At 50.8% G+C, this 15,976-nt stretch overlaps 7 protein-coding genes across 7 annotated transcripts; 4 read left to right on the forward strand and 3 right to left on the reverse strand.

Annotated features, from left to right (window-relative positions):
* Window positions 1-1,615: 1,615 nt before the first annotated feature.
* On the forward strand, window positions 1,616-2,335 carry N7525_001287 (phosphoribulokinase/uridine kinase family protein; the record flags this gene model as incomplete). The annotated part of the gene is made up of 1 exon (XM_002558073.1): window positions 1,616-2,335. One exon carries the CDS (start codon window positions 1,616-1,618, stop codon window positions 2,333-2,335), a length of 720 nt encoding a protein of 239 aa, XP_002558119.1.
* Window positions 2,336-2,421: 86 nt separating this feature from the next.
* On the reverse strand, window positions 2,422-3,004 carry N7525_001288 (GFA family protein; the record flags this gene model as incomplete). Its single annotated transcript, XM_002558072.2, has 4 exons — window positions 2,422-2,459; window positions 2,505-2,625; window positions 2,677-2,838; window positions 2,897-3,004. 4 exons carry the CDS (start codon window positions 3,002-3,004, stop codon window positions 2,422-2,424), a joined length of 429 nt encoding a protein of 142 aa, XP_002558118.2.
* A 313-nt stretch (window positions 3,005-3,317) lies between these two features.
* On the forward strand, window positions 3,318-4,953 carry N7525_001289 (translation initiation factor eIF-2B subunit family protein; the record flags this gene model as incomplete). Its single annotated transcript, XM_002558071.1, has 2 exons — window positions 3,318-3,433; window positions 3,495-4,953. The coding sequence occupies 2 exons, from the start codon at window positions 3,318-3,320 to the stop codon at window positions 4,951-4,953; spliced, it is 1,575 nt and encodes a 524-aa protein (XP_002558117.1).
* Window positions 4,954-5,130: 177 nt separating this feature from the next.
* N7525_001290 (alpha/beta fold hydrolase) lies at window positions 5,131-6,057 on the forward strand (the record flags this gene model as incomplete). Its single annotated transcript, XM_061211838.1, has 1 exon — window positions 5,131-6,057. The coding sequence occupies one exon, from the start codon at window positions 5,131-5,133 to the stop codon at window positions 6,055-6,057; it is 927 nt and encodes a 308-aa protein (XP_061071064.1).
* A 272-nt stretch (window positions 6,058-6,329) lies between these two features.
* Window positions 6,330-9,289, reverse strand: N7525_001291 (putative kinesin family protein (KlpA); the record flags this gene model as incomplete). Its single annotated transcript, XM_061211839.1, has 4 exons — window positions 6,330-6,506; window positions 6,561-8,125; window positions 8,182-9,205; window positions 9,272-9,289. 4 exons carry the CDS (start codon window positions 9,287-9,289, stop codon window positions 6,330-6,332), a joined length of 2,784 nt encoding a protein of 927 aa, XP_061071065.1.
* A 635-nt stretch (window positions 9,290-9,924) lies between these two features.
* N7525_001292 (coronin) lies at window positions 9,925-12,176 on the forward strand (the record flags this gene model as incomplete). The annotated part of the gene is made up of 9 exons (XM_002558068.2): window positions 9,925-9,958; window positions 10,008-10,036; window positions 10,086-10,145; window positions 10,214-10,356; window positions 10,410-10,458; window positions 10,510-10,613; window positions 10,667-11,128; window positions 11,182-11,938; window positions 11,997-12,176. The coding sequence occupies 9 exons, from the start codon at window positions 9,925-9,927 to the stop codon at window positions 12,174-12,176; spliced, it is 1,818 nt and encodes a 605-aa protein (XP_002558114.2).
* A 799-nt stretch (window positions 12,177-12,975) lies between these two features.
* On the reverse strand, window positions 12,976-15,835 carry N7525_001293 (RING finger protein; the record flags this gene model as incomplete). Its single annotated transcript, XM_061211840.1, has 6 exons — window positions 12,976-13,975; window positions 14,034-14,814; window positions 14,871-15,114; window positions 15,170-15,564; window positions 15,627-15,736; window positions 15,795-15,835. The coding sequence occupies 6 exons, from the start codon at window positions 15,833-15,835 to the stop codon at window positions 12,976-12,978; spliced, it is 2,571 nt and encodes an 856-aa protein (XP_061071066.1).
* Between the last annotated feature and the right edge of the window lie 141 nt (window positions 15,836-15,976).

Genomic DNA, 15,976 nt, shown 5'->3' on the forward strand with positions numbered 1-15,976 from the left:
ACATTTCCAACATTTCCTTGTTTTGCCACATGTTTTCTTACTGAAGCCACGATGACGTTCCAACGGTTTAAAGTACATAACCCCGACATTCATACCTAGGTAGCGACTCGTGGAACCTGATTCCGCACTGTACAACTCCGATTGAATATCGCCTGACGTTACTCTAGTTGAGATAACATGATCATATCCGAAAATAAGTCTTAAAAACCCGCTACCAGCATGTTAATTTCCCCTGTCCCCATGACTTGCAGGCTACAGTTGCCTGACATGACATGCAGTGCCCGAAGTGCGTTACTCGTTCATGTGCTGCTGCAGGGGGCCCGGGGGCCTGAACGGCGTATGCACTGCCTTGGGTACATATCTTGTACTCGGCCTCTCTCTTGATCCTGGTTCATCAACTTCACTTTAGCATGAAATAAAATATTCGTGGTAACATTTCTACTGAAGGAGAACGTGGACACCGCATAATGGCGAGTCAGGGCCGCCGGTTAGAGCCCGTTTGAGGTTATTCCAGGATTTCGATTCAGGCTGACAAGATCTACAGAGAACATATCGATCAGGAACAAAGTCAGGGTTCCTTAATACATTACCCCCGGGATCCGCCTATGTACGGGCAGATGAAGGGTGGACTTTGCGGTCGCATCGCACAGTGGCTGTGGTCTGGATGGCGGGGTACGGCATTTGAATCCGCTTCCCCAGATTTGCGAAAGCCCTACCAGCCGAATCCGGGGGACTGCAAAGCCTGTCGTGAACACCGTACTGCTTGTGATCATACTCGACCTCAGTGTTCTCATTGTTGGTCACAACAGCTCTTGTGCTTCTATGTGGAGCCGAAACAGAAGAAACGGAATCTTCACAAGGCAACTGTTAGTGAAGTGGAAACGGTCCCCAGGTTGATCAAAGAGGCGACGGTGTGACTATGATTGTTTTCTGCGCTCTCATTCTTTTTCCCGGGAATTTAGACGGATGATGGTCTTTCTCGGCCTCATGGTAGTCACAGGGCTAATGTCTCGAGGCTATTAGTCACATGTTTTTGCCCAGACATGTTGCATTTTGTGTGTTTGCATTTATTCTTCTTCATAAAGTCACATCTCAAGAGTCGAGTTTGGATTCCAGTCTCGTTTTACCAAAATGAAATGGGGTCCTTTTGAAGTCCATAGAAGTCCGAGACGGGGTGACACCGGAGAATTGTGCCCCGAAATGATTTTGGCATCAAAATGGGTTGCCCTCGGGAATGAACACCTCCAACTCTCCCACCTTTGTTTGATTTACCCCAACACTTGCAGAGCTCCTGATTCAGGAGGAATACCGGATCGGCACAACAGCGGCACAACACAGAGACAGAGAGTTGCTGTGTTCGGAACACTGTGACCCGATACCCGCTCCACCACCACATACATAACTTGGCCCTGCGCTTTTACCAGGCGGTTCGAAGAATACCTGGATTTTAAAATTTGCCCTTTTCCTTTGGTGCAGCATGATCCGTTGATTGCCACCAGCCGTGGTTGACGCATCTACTTCAGTTTGCGTCACTATAAGATACACCCATGTGTGATTGATTCAAGGTAAAATCCTATCTGGCGTTTAAAGTAGTTAAACTAACCTCAGCTTACAGATGGAATCCGAGTACCGGCGACTGGCAGATGCTATCCGCAACCAGGCCGATACTCATCCCAAACCACGCTACCTAGTTGCCATTGCAGGCATCCCCGGGTCGGGGAAGACCACCACAGCCGAGGCAGTAGTGCAACAGTTGAATCGGAGCTCGACTTACCGTTCTGCCCTGCTTTCTATGGATGGCTTTCATCTTTCTCGGGCTGCTTTGGATCAACTGCCCGACCCCAAAGAGGCACATCTACGTCGTGGAGCCCCATGGACGTTCGACGTGACCCGCTTTGTAGCCTTTATCTCTCGCCTCCGCACCTGGGCTGATGAGACACCGCTAGCAGCTCCTTGTTCTGCAACTTTGTCGCCAGCGGATGTCATTCGAGCACCGACGTTCGATCACGAGGCGAAAGACCCTGTCGAGGATGGGATTTCTATCACGCCGGATACAGAGATCATTATCATCGAGGGAAATTATCTGCTTCTTGATGATCCCGGCTGGCGTGAAATTTCTAAGCTTGTCGATTATCGCATCTTTGTCGACTCTGATCCTCTGGAAGCAAGGAGTCGCTTGGCTGAACGCCACCTACGGGCAGGTATTGAGAAGACGCTCGAAGATGGATATCGCCGGGTGGACAGCAATGATTTCTTGAATGCGATTTCAATTCGAGATAAATTGCTAGAGCCAGATATGATTGTGAAAAGCGTGACAGTGGATGAAGGCATATGATGTGTATATTGAGACTATGTGTGCATATGGATAGACAGGCGAGGTAGTTGAAAAACCGATCATACCTTCCTCCATTTCGGTACCTCTCACTCGCTTATCGTCTGCTTGTGGAATAGGTCTATATCTGTCAGAATTCAAAAGGACCATGATTTCAGCATACTAGACTCACTCGGAATCTCTGGCATCCAGCTCGCTCGATCCTTGCAGAAGAACTCCCCCTTGGGGGGTAATGCTTCAGGTTCGTCTAGCGATCCGACACAGATATAGCGAAAACGGTCTTTGGCAACATCCTGATTTCTTTGTTAGGAAACCCGCGTAGCTATTGTACGAGGTTAACATACCCCATATTCTAGGATGAAGCTACCACAATTTTCACAAAATTCTCGATGAATCAGAGCTCCAGATCCGTTATCTGCAACATGCTCTTTTGGGATGCCTTTGGTGATATGTAATGTGTCTTTTGGTACTTTGGCTGTCAGGCCGTAGTTGGTTCCGAAAGCTTTCTGTTCGATTATTTCAGCTTCAGTGGAATGATGGTCCCGTTTGGTTTCAAGCGTATACCTTGCAGTTACGGCAATGGCAGATAGATGTTCTCGCGTCATTAATCGATGCGAGCTTCAGCTCGTATTCGATATTGTGGCAAATACATGACCCAGTGAGAGTGTGCATGTTGAAGGTTGAAGCTTTGGATTTGATATTGCCCAGGTGAGATATACCAGCGTTGACGTCACTAGTATTCAGAAGCGAATTGGCTCGTTAAATTAGCTTGTCAAACAAAGTAAGACAACTTTCGTCTCTTGAAAATTCGTCCAAAGTTAATTTCACCAAGAAATAAGTTCATCCAGACCTGTTTGTCAATGCGATGATGCGATAATGGGGATGATGTGATGGTGACGGTAGTGCGGATATCCTCCGGGGCCGAAACCTTGAGCTTATCTTTATCGTTCCCTATCCCCCTGTCTCCAGACCTTATACCCCCGAGATGAACCAGAGCAATCCCGAATTCCAGCAGAGATCTGTGGTATCCTCTTTCATCACAGATGCAGGAGAAACCAAAGTTGCTCTATTTCGGCGGAGTGAGAAAGTCAACACATATCAGTATGTATCCAAAGCCCTGCTTCTATCAACTGCTCACGTCCAGATTTACTGATTTCTAAAGGCACCACCTCGCTCCCATCTCAGGCAGTATAGAGAGCCACGAAACACCGGCGGCAGCGGCATGGCGCGAATTGAAAGAGGAGACTACTCTCACCCCACGAGATGTTGATCTTTGGCGGAAAGGAAAGCCATACACCTTCTGTGATCCTTCTATCGGCCGGCAATGGACCGTCTTTCCGTTCCTATTCCGACTCAAAGACGGCGATGAAGGTGGCCGTGGGGAGAGTGGTATCCAAATCGACTGGGAGCATGAAAGCTGGGAGTGGTATAGTCCCGATACAATCCAAGACGATGAGAAATTCGGCGGCGTACCACGTTTGAAGGAAAGCCTGCGACGAGTGTGTTTTGAAAGCGATATGAAGGAAGGCGCCAGCAAGGCACTCATATCAGGCCTGAGACTACTGAAGGCAGACCACCAGAGTGGATCGCACGAGCTGACCTCGATTGCGCTGAGGGCCTTCCGAGATGTCATTGCGCAGATGAACAAGGATATTGATGAGAAGTGGTGGGAAACTGCTCGCATGGCTGCATGGCACCTGTGGAAAAATGGACGAGAAAGCATGGGCGCAGCCACCTTGAACGCATTCCTAGGGCTGCTCGCGGACATCGAAGAGATCGTTCACGAGACTCTGGACCGTAATGTCAAATCAGAACGGCTATTGGCTTTGCTGGACCACCATTTGGACAAGCGCAAAGACATGCCCAAGCGTATCACACGTTCCTTTGGGGCCTACCTTGAATGCAGCTTCCTGCCTACAGCACAATCACAGCCTACGCCCTCTCTTGTTATCCTCACCCTCTCGGCGAGCTCTACTATTCGGGATAGCATCCTAGAGTCCTTTGCATCTCTTCCGATTCCTAACCTGGACCTTAGGATACTAGAATCTCGTCCACTTTGTGAAGGAGTCAATATGGCAGCTTCCATTCTCTCTGCCTTCCAGTCAAGATTTCCCTCGTCTTCCGATCGACATCTGCAACTAACTGTGTACACCGATGCATCTGCCGCCCTTGCCAGCAAGGAAGTGGATTTCGTCCTACTCGGGGCAGACCGGATCTCGGACTCAGGCTCGGTGAGTAATAAAACTGGATCTTTGCCAGCTGTTCTGAGTGCCAGACATGTTTGTCCTGTTGCCAAAGTCTTGGTTCTGAGTGAGCTGGAGAAGGTAGCCGAGCCTGGCGCCGAGAGCAGTCATAGCCACGAAGAGAATGATCCTAAAGAGCTGGTGGGTTGCTGGCTGCAGAGCGGCATTAAAGGTGTTAAAATGCTTGCTGAGGGCAATGACGCTGATCGAGACAACGCCAATTATGCGGTCGGAGTTAAGAATATATACTTCGAATGGGTTCCAGCTGAACTCATAGATGCCTACATCTGTGAGGAGGGGACTTTGGACGCCAGTGCTATCCAAGAGAAGGCCCAGCAGGTAAAGCAGAAGGCCGACAGATACTTCGGTCAACTCTAGCTGGAGTTCCCCTTCTCCGTTCCAGCTTATGCTTTTACCACATTGTGTACCTAGGTAGTCGTGCTATTCCGAATGACGTCACGGTTTGATGCCGAATGGACTAAATTCCTCGATTGTATGTTCGACCTAGCATAGCATTCACATATCGAATTCTGCTTCTCAACCCCTTGTTTCCAAATGTCAGTACTGCACACGGGAATCCACACATTCAGTGTTCCGGCAAAAGAGTTGACCTTTGAATATATCGTGTATCGTCCATCCACCGAAAAGGAAGATCCACACAACATAATTGTTGTCCAATGCCCCGGCTGGGGCTTAGGATCTGAACTTGAAAATGGACTGCAAGACTTATGGAGGCCAGGAATCCACACGAGTACCGCAAGTACCAACGGCTATACTGTGGTCTTCTTCCATCCTCGTGGAACGGATGGATCATCCAGACCACCGGCATCCCAGAGCAGTATGCCCGATCTTGCCTCCGACTTGGAGGATCTCCGACAGCACCTACATCTGGAACAATACCCGGTTTTACTGGGCCATTCCAACGGGGGAGCGATCGCGCTAGGGTATGCAGAGATGTATCCCGGTTGTGTTGGCAAGCTCGTTCTCCTTGACCACCAGCTAGTCGGATTTCAGGATAAGAGATTGTTGCAGCTCGAAGCTACGCGCATAGATCCCCGTTACCAAGATGCTTGGGACAGTGTGCTGGATCGGCAAACCGGATCCGATGAGGAATTTACAACGTCGGTTCGAGGCATGTGGCCTTTGTACTTCTTTGATCCACAGCAGTATGTACCAGAGCTACTGCGTGATATTGGGGATCGCAAGTTGTCGGTTTGGTGCTACCAAGCCCAGGGTCGATGTGACAAGCAATTGCAGGATCCAATGCAAATGGTGGATAGGCTTGGTGACGTTCAGGCAGAAACACTCATCATATTCGGCCGCGAAGATATGATCTGTGGGATAGGGATCGCGGAACGGACAGCGAAGGATATTCAAAGATCCCAGCTGACTACCTACGGCGAATGTGGGCATTTCCCCTGGATTGAGAAAAGGGAAGAGACCATATTTGATATACGTAAATTCATCGAGAAGGAAGAATAGCATATCTCTCACAATGTAAAAACAGAACAGATAAAAGGGTTGAGAGCTTGCTACTGTGCATTGATCAAACCAAATGTATCATTGTCCATACAGTAAATCACACGCTAAGACAGGAAACGAATATCTCCAAAGGCTTCGACAATGGAGGGAAAGAAAGTATCAAGAATCCGACCAAGACGCCAGGGTAGAGGACAGGATCGTCAAAGACCCCTACCCGCATAGAGAAAACCAACAAAATATATTCAAGAAAGGGAAAAGAGGTATCATCATAATCAGGCGTCACGAACACGCGCCTGTCGCTTTGCGGTGCCAATGTGGGTGTTGTGTACTTTGGTGGCGAACTTCAAGCTGGTCAAGGTCTCCGACATGTGCGCCTGGAGCGGGCTCACCATAACGAACATGAGAGTCTTGGAGTTTCCACCCAAGGAGAACTGGAGGAGGTAGGTGAGCTAGAGAGCGAGTTAGTATCTAGCGAAGAAAAATAACCATACAGAGAAACGTACCTTGCTGTTTCGGTATGGGATGTGACCTCCCTCTTTGCCTTGGCCGAGAGCTGAAATCACATCGCCCAGAGAGCTGAGACTGCGGTTGATATTTTGGGTCTCTTTCAGACGCTCGCCGGTCGCCCCACTGTGGCTCAGACGTTCGCTTCCTGCCAAGTCAACGAGATTTAACGTGCCTTCGCTGCGTTCGCCAGTGATGTGGTTCTGGCCGGTGAGCTTGAGAATGAACACTGAGTGGGACCGCGATGAGCGCTCGTTTGCCTTGGTCGCTGCCACTGAGCGGTTGGCATCCGCATTCTTGAGAATAGACTCAACCATCTCGGGGGAATCCAAATTCACAGTTGTAATGTCGGTGATGGTAGTTTTTCCCCGCTGCATATCATGGCGAATTTCATGCTTCTTCTTGTCCAGCTCATCCGGGTTGCCCAAAAGATCGTTGAGGTTTTCGTTGTAGACTTCGACAAAGTTGCCGGCCATTGAGTACCGCCAACCCTTCTCTTCCAGACCTTGTGCGGTCTCATAAATCTGATGGACAGCACGAGGGATCATGCCGTCGGCCGAGGACATTGTGTGTGTCTTGCCACTACCAGTTTGGCCATAACAGAAAATGCAAACATTGTAGCCATCCAGGGCGCTCTGAACAAGCTGGCTAATCTCATCAAAGACCTCGGCGTTCTGTGCAGATGGATTGAATACACGATCAAAAGAGAAAGTGTTGTTCTTACGGTTAACTGTTCCGAGACTGCTCTTCTCTTCAGGGCCAAGGATATTAATCTCCTTTCCATCCTCGGCTTCATCAGGATACTGCATAAGAGTGAGATCGGAGGCAGGTTCGCTGTTGAGCGAGGGGCGAACTCGGCAGAACACACGAATGTTGCCTTTGAGCTCTTGCACCTGATTATGAAGTTTGCGTCGGAGTGTCTCTTCCCTGCGCAACTTCTCCTTTATCGCCTCTGTCTCAGCAAAAGCATCCATCATCTGCTGATTACACCGCTCAAAGGATTTAGACTGCTCCTCCCGTCCACTTTCAAGGAACTCAATGCGTGCCTTGAGAGCACGAATTGATGATTCTAGCGTAACGCTGTTGCTGCTTGCGGTGTCCAGGTTGAGTTTGAGCTCTTGCACAGTTCTTCGTTCGCGATCGAGGTCCGCCTTGCGGGCCTGTAGCCCATCCTGCAGTGTCGTGATTTCGCGGTCCTTCCTTTCCAATTCAATTTGGGACTTCTGGATGTCGAGTGCAGATTGGGAAGTCAACTTGCCGAGCGCGCTTACTCGCGCTGCCTTCTCGTCTTCAATCTCACGATCAAATCGGCGTTTCAGGTCGCGAACCTCCTCTTGGTGTCGGTCAGTGACTGTGGCAATTTCTCTGCTGCTTTGTTGTTGAAGTGAATCCAATTCAATGCGATGGCGCTGGCAAAGATCATCCATGGCGATTTCATGTTCCCGCGTGAATTCTTTACGCGCCTGCTCTGCCGCGTACAATTGGTTTCGCAGCGAGTCTAATTCCACGCGCTGGGTAATATTGAGTTCCTTCAACTCATCCCGGGAGGCTTCGAGCTCATTGACTAGACGAAAGGATTAGGTTCCGTTTCAAACATAGCCTTCATCAAACTCAGCTTACTTCTTGACTTGTACAATTCAACCGTGTCCTTGAGACCAGAGCTTGCTTGACCTTGTTGATTTACCTGGGCCATAATAGTCTGCATCAATCCCTCCATGCTCTTTTCGCGAGACGCTTGATCCCATTCCGGGCCTGTGACATTGTCAAAATTTCTGATCGAAGAACCCTTGGTCAAAAAAGCGGGGTGGGAAGTTTTGTTGACAATGCGCCGATGGGAATGTGATGGGGTTCTGGAGGGTGCAGTAGGGGCGGTAAAAAAAGAAGGGGATGAGGAAGACTGCGTATATCCGGCCGACTTTGGGGTGGTAACAGTGGAAACATTCCGAAATGGGGTACTGGGCAACACGGGGATAGTTGCTAGGTTGGAAGGATTTGGAAAAGAGACAGGTTTCTCAGACAGAGAGAGCGCTGCCAATTCATCGGCCCCATTCCAACCTTCATCCAATCCGGGGGACTCGGTTCCAACGGGGCAAGAAGGGATACGACTGGGAGATAAGGGAAATTGTGGCATACCCTTTCGTTTTCCTAGCACACTGGGAGAGGCGTCCTCCATATGGGTATCTAAAGCGCTCGCTGCGCGCGGAATCGAGGCACCGACTGGTCTACGGCCGTTGAAGGACGATTGATGCCGGGACATAGCCGTTGCTGGGCGCGTACCGGGGCCGACGGTTGAGGAAAAGGAGCCATTAGCTGCGCGAGTCGTAGGTGCGGTCGGGCGAGACATGGTCGAAGACGAGTACGAGTTTCCCCGGGTATGCACCCTGGTCGTGGTGCTAGGCTGTCTAGTGACGGATCCAGGTCTCTTCGTTTCCGGGTTTGCGGTTTTCGGGCGGGTTGCTTCCGGCGATGTCAGTTCATGTTGCGCCAAAGGCTCATGTTCTTCTTCCATACGCGACATGCTCATAGCCTTGTTTGCGATTGTACCTGGCGCCATGATGCCAGAGCGCGAGTTGGTTGTCGCAGAGCTGGCCTCACGTAGGCCGACCTGTGGTAGGCGCGTCCGAGTGGACGACCTGGTTCGGGTCTGAAGATGGTTAGTTATGTTCCCATATACTCCGATGCAACTGAAACTCAAAGTGGGGGTGTTTACAGTGCTTTCACCCTCCATATTGGGATTTGTTGACCGCCAAGTTACCGGCGAATAGAGTATCCGGGCGAGAAGGAGGAGCTCACGTCCAGCCACTGTCTGTGTTGGCCACTAGGACTGAAAGTCAGCGAGTTGGGAGGAAACGAGTTGGGATGAGACATACCAATGGATGGTCGGGGCAGTAATCTTGGAAGTATGAGCATCAAATGAGCGCAAACTGGTTTCTGGAGGGACGAAATGCAAAGTAAACAAAGAATTGATGACTCAGCCAGGTGTCTGACGCTAGGCCAGATCCGGCAATGTCATTAACCTGTCGTATTCGTATTACCGAGTAAGTATTTGAAAACAGCACGTGATCATTCCAAGACCAAAAGATGAAAGCCTTCAATGTTCGTAACGATAGAAGAACAGAAAAAGGGTCAGATTGTACAATGACCCTGAAACATTCAATCCTGTTCTTTGTTGACTCCTTTTGCAGTTGTTCCGAAATTAGTTCGCACTTCGTGGGGCCTTTGCCTCCACTCGGATTCCCGAAACAGCGGCCCCAGTAACCCCGTTGCTTGAGCTTCTCCAACATCTCTTTCACCTACTCCTTTTCCTTTGCTCTACTTTTTTTTTCTGTTTGCTCTCTCTCTTCGTTTGAACTCTTGGTAATCATGTCCGGGCGTTTTGTTCGTTCCTCGAAATATCGTGAGTTACATCTATAATCCAAAATGCGCCTCCCCGCTGACCCTTACAGGCCACGTCTTCGGGCGATCGACGAGAAAGGTAAAGGCTACCTCCTATAACCACCGGTCTCCTATTCTGACTTTTGCAGGATCAATGTTACGATAACCTTCGAGTCTCCCGAAACGCCTGGGATACCAACCTTCTTAAGGTGTGTGTCTCGCCTTCCGCATCACCCCTGACGTTTCACTGGCGAACCCGGTCTTACGGTGCATCTAGGTCAACCCGAAACATATTGCGGTCAATTGGGAAGCAGGTGGTGGCGGAGCTTTTGCGATTATTCCTCTTGAGGAACGGGGCAAGCTCCCTGAGCGCATCCCATTGTGTCGAGGCCACACTGCTGTCGTTTTGGACACCGACTGGTAAGCAATTCGAATATAGAACGCTCATGCCGCAGCTCACTGAAACCCTACAGGAACCCTTTCAATGACGACCTGATTGCCTCGGGATCCGATGATGGCAAGGTATAATGCGACCAAACAACAGCTATTAGCATTGCGACTGACCGATTCCAGGTTTTGCTCTGGCGGGTTCCGGAGAACTTCACCGTACGACCTGAGGCCGATGCCGACGACATCAAGGATCTCGCGCCTGTTGGTAAACTCAGTGGCCATCCTAAGTACGAATCCTTGATCAAACCCGTTATCCCCTCATGCTTACCCCTCCCTGTAGGAAGATTGGCCACGTGCTCTTCAACCCCGCGGCAGAAAACGTGCTGGCAACGGCCTCGGGCGACTATACCGTGAAGATCTGGGATATTGAAGCTGGCGCACCGAAGCTCACGCTGAACATTGGTGATATTGTGCAGTCGCAGTCGTGGAGTGCCAACGGCTCCCTGTTGGTCACTACCTCGCGCGACAAAAAACTCCGCATCTGGGATGTACGACAGGAACGTCCGGCTCACGAGACCAACGGCCACACCGGTGCCAAGAACAGCCGCGCCGTGTGGCTGGGAGAGCGTGATCGCATTGCGACTACCGGTTTCTCCAAGATGAGCGACCGCCAGCTGGCGCTCTGGGATATCCGTGCCGTGCGGGAACCCATCAACGGTTTCAAGACCTTGGATTCCATTTCTGGCGTGTGCATGCCTTTCTGGGATGACGGAACTAACATGCTCTACTTGGCTGGACGAGGGTGAGTGTCCATGATTCAACCCTTGTGTTTTCGCAATTACTGATAACCAGTAGTGACGGCAATATCCGATACTTTGAGCTTGAGAACGATAAGTTCGAGTTCCTGTCTGAGCACAAGTCTGCCGACCCCCAGCGAGGAGTTGCTTTCATGCCCAAGCGTGGCGTGAACATGCATGAGAACGAAGTCGCTCGTGCCTATAAGACCGTCAACGATCAATACATTGAGCCCGTCTCATTCATCGTGCCCCGCCGGTCCGAGAACTTCCAAGACGACATCTACCCTCCCACTGCCGGAGTGACCCCTGCCATGTCTTCGTCCGAATGGCTGGGTGGCAAGGAGGCAATTCCTCCCAAGATTTCCATGGCCAGCCTATTCGATGGCGAGGGCATTAAGGAGGTATCTGGAGTGGAGGAAAAGCCGACCGGCTCCATGGATGCCCCTACGCCCAAGCCCGCCGAAGCACCCAAGGCCCCTGAGCCTGCGTCTCCAAAGGCTGCCCCCGAGCCTGTCTCTGAACCTACTCCCGCTGCGCGCCCTGCCCCCTCGATGAAAGAACAGGGTGCTTCAATGGCCGCCATGGTGAACAAGTTTGCCGATGGTGAGGAGGAAGCTAACGTATCAGACGGTGATGACTCGAGCTTCGAGGAAGTTCCCAAGCCAGTCGAGCGTCCCACTCGCCCTGCCGCTGCTGAGTATGCTTCGCCCCGTGTCAGCAGCCCGTTGAGGCCGAAGGAGGCCGAGGCAAAGCAGGTCGAGACAAAGCAGGTCGAGACAAAGCAGGTCGAGACAAAGCCTGAACCCACTCTAGTGGTTAGTTCCCGCTCCCCATTCAGATTTGTCAGGTTGTGCCATCTGCTAACTATCCTAGTCCTCTACTGTCCCTTCAACCACAAGCGAGGCCCCTTCTCCCACCACTTCCATCCCCAAGAACGACATTGAAGAGATTAAGAATCTGATTGCCGAACAGACGAAGACGATTGCAACCCAGGCACAGCAAATGCAAACGCTGACTGCCGAGATTGAGGCATTGAAGAGCAAGCTGAACTAAATAAGTTGGTCCTAATTTCGGTCTCTGGAGGCTAGGTTGGTCAAATATTATCTAGGTACATTCATTGTTTTGATATTATGCTCCGGAGTGGAATCATACGGTGTTTGACGTATATGAGGCGGTGCAGTGTGTGGATAAGTCTTTTTGTTTCTTTTTAGCGGGATTGTCAATACATTTGCCCATTGAAATCAAAATTTGGATATTATGTTCATTCGATAGCCAGAGTACATGTAGCTATATAACTATGTAGTCTTAAGGTACTCCTCAGTAGTGAATGGGACCAGCCTTCCGCCTAGGCATGGATGTTGTAGGCTGAGTACTACATATTTCATCCGAGTAGAAAAGAAAGACAGCAAGCTCCTAATAAGACTCCTTGGCTAGAAAATACACAAATGGATTCAATAGAACATGGCTAGAACAATATATTGCTATAAAAATCATGTGGCAATCATACAGGTAGCTTGCGTTTAACCTTACACGTATAGTTATACCTACATATGAGATATATAGTGGCAACTAAGACCATTCTAGAGACGATAATTTTAGTTGTTCTTTTACCTTCATCATACGAGGAACTATTGCAGCAAGGTAGAGATCAGAATTGAAATTCATTTTCATTTGGAGTTCCGCTGTCTCTATCCATAAGAAGCCATTTCAAATAGCCTACACAAATCCCATATCTACTGCTGAGTAGGCTCACATACAAGCCCAGGGAAAATAACAACATGCAAGAAGTGAAAAAGCAACCATTGACGCCATGTCCCATGATTTTCTCCGGAGGTAAAACCAAACCCCAAACTCAGAGTTCATCTTCGTACTTGTAGTTAATGCGACGGCCCGCCACCACACGGTCCTGCCGGCTGTCACGGCGGCGGCCAGACTTGGCCTTGTCACGGTGCTGTTGCTCACGCTCGAGGCGCTCCTTATTGCGTGCTTCGCGCTCAAGCGTGTAAGGGTCTTTATCGGGCTCGGCCCTCTTAGCTGAGGCTTCGTTTGTGTCTCGGCTACGGTCCTCATCGCCACGTTTCAAACGACGGGCTTGAGGATGGTCGGCGGCGGATGGGGATCGATCGCGGCGAGAGCGCTTACGATCGCGAACACGATCACGTTCACGTTCACGGTCACGCTCTCTTGGTCGATCTCGGTCGCGCTCTGAAGTCCTGTCTTTATCGCGGTCGCCATCACGGCGACGTTCGCGATCGGAATCACGGTCTCTGCCACGACGGTCGCGGTCGCGTTCACGGTCTCGGCGTCGGAGATCTCTGTCCTGTTCCCGTGATCTGTCCTCTTCACGGCGGCTGCCTCTGTCCTTCGTGGAGCGGTAGGTGCTGCTGATTCGACTTGCCAGATCACGCGACTCTGGTGCTTCGGAGGACGCTTTGGTCCTGCCGCTTGACCCATTTTTCTCGGAGATCCTTTCTAGGCGACTAGAGGGACGGACATCGCCGTTTCGACTTGGGCTGCGGGTACGGCTGCGATGACGCCGGGAGCGTTGTGAACGGTGGTTGTTTCTTATATCTCGCTCCCGATCACTGTCGTGATGCCGGCGCCGCGAGGACCGACGAGAGGATGTGCGGGATGGAGAGCGAGAGTGACGGGCATCAGATTGTAGCTCGTCAACCCGATCTAGGCGTTTCATTTCTGCACCCCGCCGACTGTCGCGGTCGTCTTCAGTGCCATGAACAGATGGTGAACGGGGGCGGGAAGCTGGAATCTGTGACGGAGATCTAGATCGAGACTGCGCACGCTGGGATAGGGCGTTGGACGTGGCCCTTGCGCGATTGTCCTCAGTGGGTTCACTGCTGGTCGTTAGAATTTATGCCAGCCAAAAGAAGAGATAAAAGAGGAAGGTCTCACCAAGAAATACTGGCTTGGCCTTGAATCTGGAAGCCACGCTGTCGTAGCACACTGGTGTTGGGTAGCCCCTGCCGCATGGCACGCGGAGCGGCTGGAGCGCCTTCGACGCCTGGCCCCGGTTCTTGTCCATACCGGCCATATCTGTACTGGCCATACCCATTACTCATATGACCATATCCAGGGCCAGTTGGTACATTATCAAGACTGTCAATGGTGGGAATTCCTTGGAGTTGGTCTGTGGTGTTTGTCGGGATATCATCTGCATTACCCGGCACACCGGGTCCAGTTTCACCTGATTCTGCACCAGTGTCATTTGCTTGGATATTACCTTGAGTATCCATTGGAGTACCGTTGGGACCATTAGCCATGATTGGGTTCTGGTTGGGATAGCCTGAGTTAGCACCCTGACGGTAATGACCTTGCATGGGTCCGAAGCCACCTCGACCGGAGCCATGAAATTGGCCACGGCCGCGACCTCGGTATCCACCACGACCATAACCGCCATAGTAGCCGGACTGATAGTCTGAGTGAGGAGGGTAAGCAGACATATTAGACCCGCCAAATGCTCCTCCATAAGGAGGACCCGTGCCATTTGCGAAAGCATTTGGATTGAATTTATTCTGGCCGCCTTGCCACATATTGTTGTTCTGTTGCGATGCGTCCCATCCTAAGGATCCATACATGCCCCCGTTGTAGTTCATCCCAGTGTTCATGCCCATGCCAGTCATGTTCATTCCGTACATCCCTTGATTTGCCATCGGGTCCATCCCCATGGGCATACCTGTGGACAGAGATTAGCAATGTTGAAATTGTAAAGCTTAGTAGCATTAGACTTACCTATCGTATTCGGGTAATTGAACATGCCAGCCATGAAAGGATTCATGCCGGTTCCGTTCCAGCCCATCGCGGGGAAGTTTCCGGCCATGTTTGGGGTCATCGAATTGGTACCGGATTCCCCAGGAACATCCTCAAGCGGGGGAGCAGGTTCTCCATTGACAGGGGTTTCGTTAACTGCGGCATCCTCAGTCATGGACTCAAGGGCCGGTTCGGTGCCGTTGAGTTGATCACCAGCTGCCTCAGGCTGTACATAGAGTCAGTTTAAGAAAGTAGGGTATATGATGGCAATAGGAACTGACCTGAGCTGGCTGAATTGCCGAATCTGGGACACTTGGCTCTGGAATGCTTTCTCCAATTGTGTCCGGGCCAGCTATGTCTAGTCCCGGCTCTTGAGGCTTTGGTTCTGTAGGCCCCGTAGAATCCAGAGTAACAGGTGCCTTGGTCTCCACCGCTGTCACTAACTCAGTCCCATTTTGATCAGGGGCTACCTCCTGGACAGTTGTTTTTGTATCTGCAGGGGTGATATTGGATGGCGTTGGAGGCGCCGCAGATTGGCGGTCTTTTTCCCGCTTCTTCTCTTCGGTGCGCAGAAAAGCCTTTAGAGTGGTCCGGAGAGCCTTGTTGGGTTTGCAGAGATCGGGAGAGACCGGGGTATGTGTGCAGACGGGGCATGTGTCGGACAGGGAAGCTTGGCCTAGAAGAGAGATCAGATTAGCTACTATTTTCGACAGGTGCGAAACATGGGTTCCAACGTACAGGTCTCACAGATGGACTGATCACAACAAGGGAGACGAAATGCATTCACTGCCAGCTTATTGCATATGGCACATCGTAGCTTGAAGGGGATCTCATCTTGGACCAGGGTACTGCAGAATTATTAGCATCATGAGTTATTTTTTTATTGGTATGTCGAGTACTCCGTACCTGGCAATGTCCATGAGACCGGGGACATCCGCCACCGCCATGGCTGGAGATGGCTGGAGATATTAGATGACCCTGACTAGGCAAAGAGCTTCGTTGACATGGCTTCAATGTCCGGTAGGTAATGTAGAGGTTGATGCTTTCCAAGGTTGAATCTGGTCGGAAAAACTATTTCGCCGAAGTTA

The sequence above is a fragment of the Penicillium rubens genome (genome assembly GCF_028828025.1).
Source record: "Penicillium rubens strain IBT 27055 chromosome Unknown utg000001l_segment0_segment0, whole genome shotgun sequence".
In the NCBI taxonomy this organism is placed as follows: domain Eukaryota; kingdom Fungi; phylum Ascomycota; class Eurotiomycetes; order Eurotiales; family Aspergillaceae; genus Penicillium; species Penicillium rubens.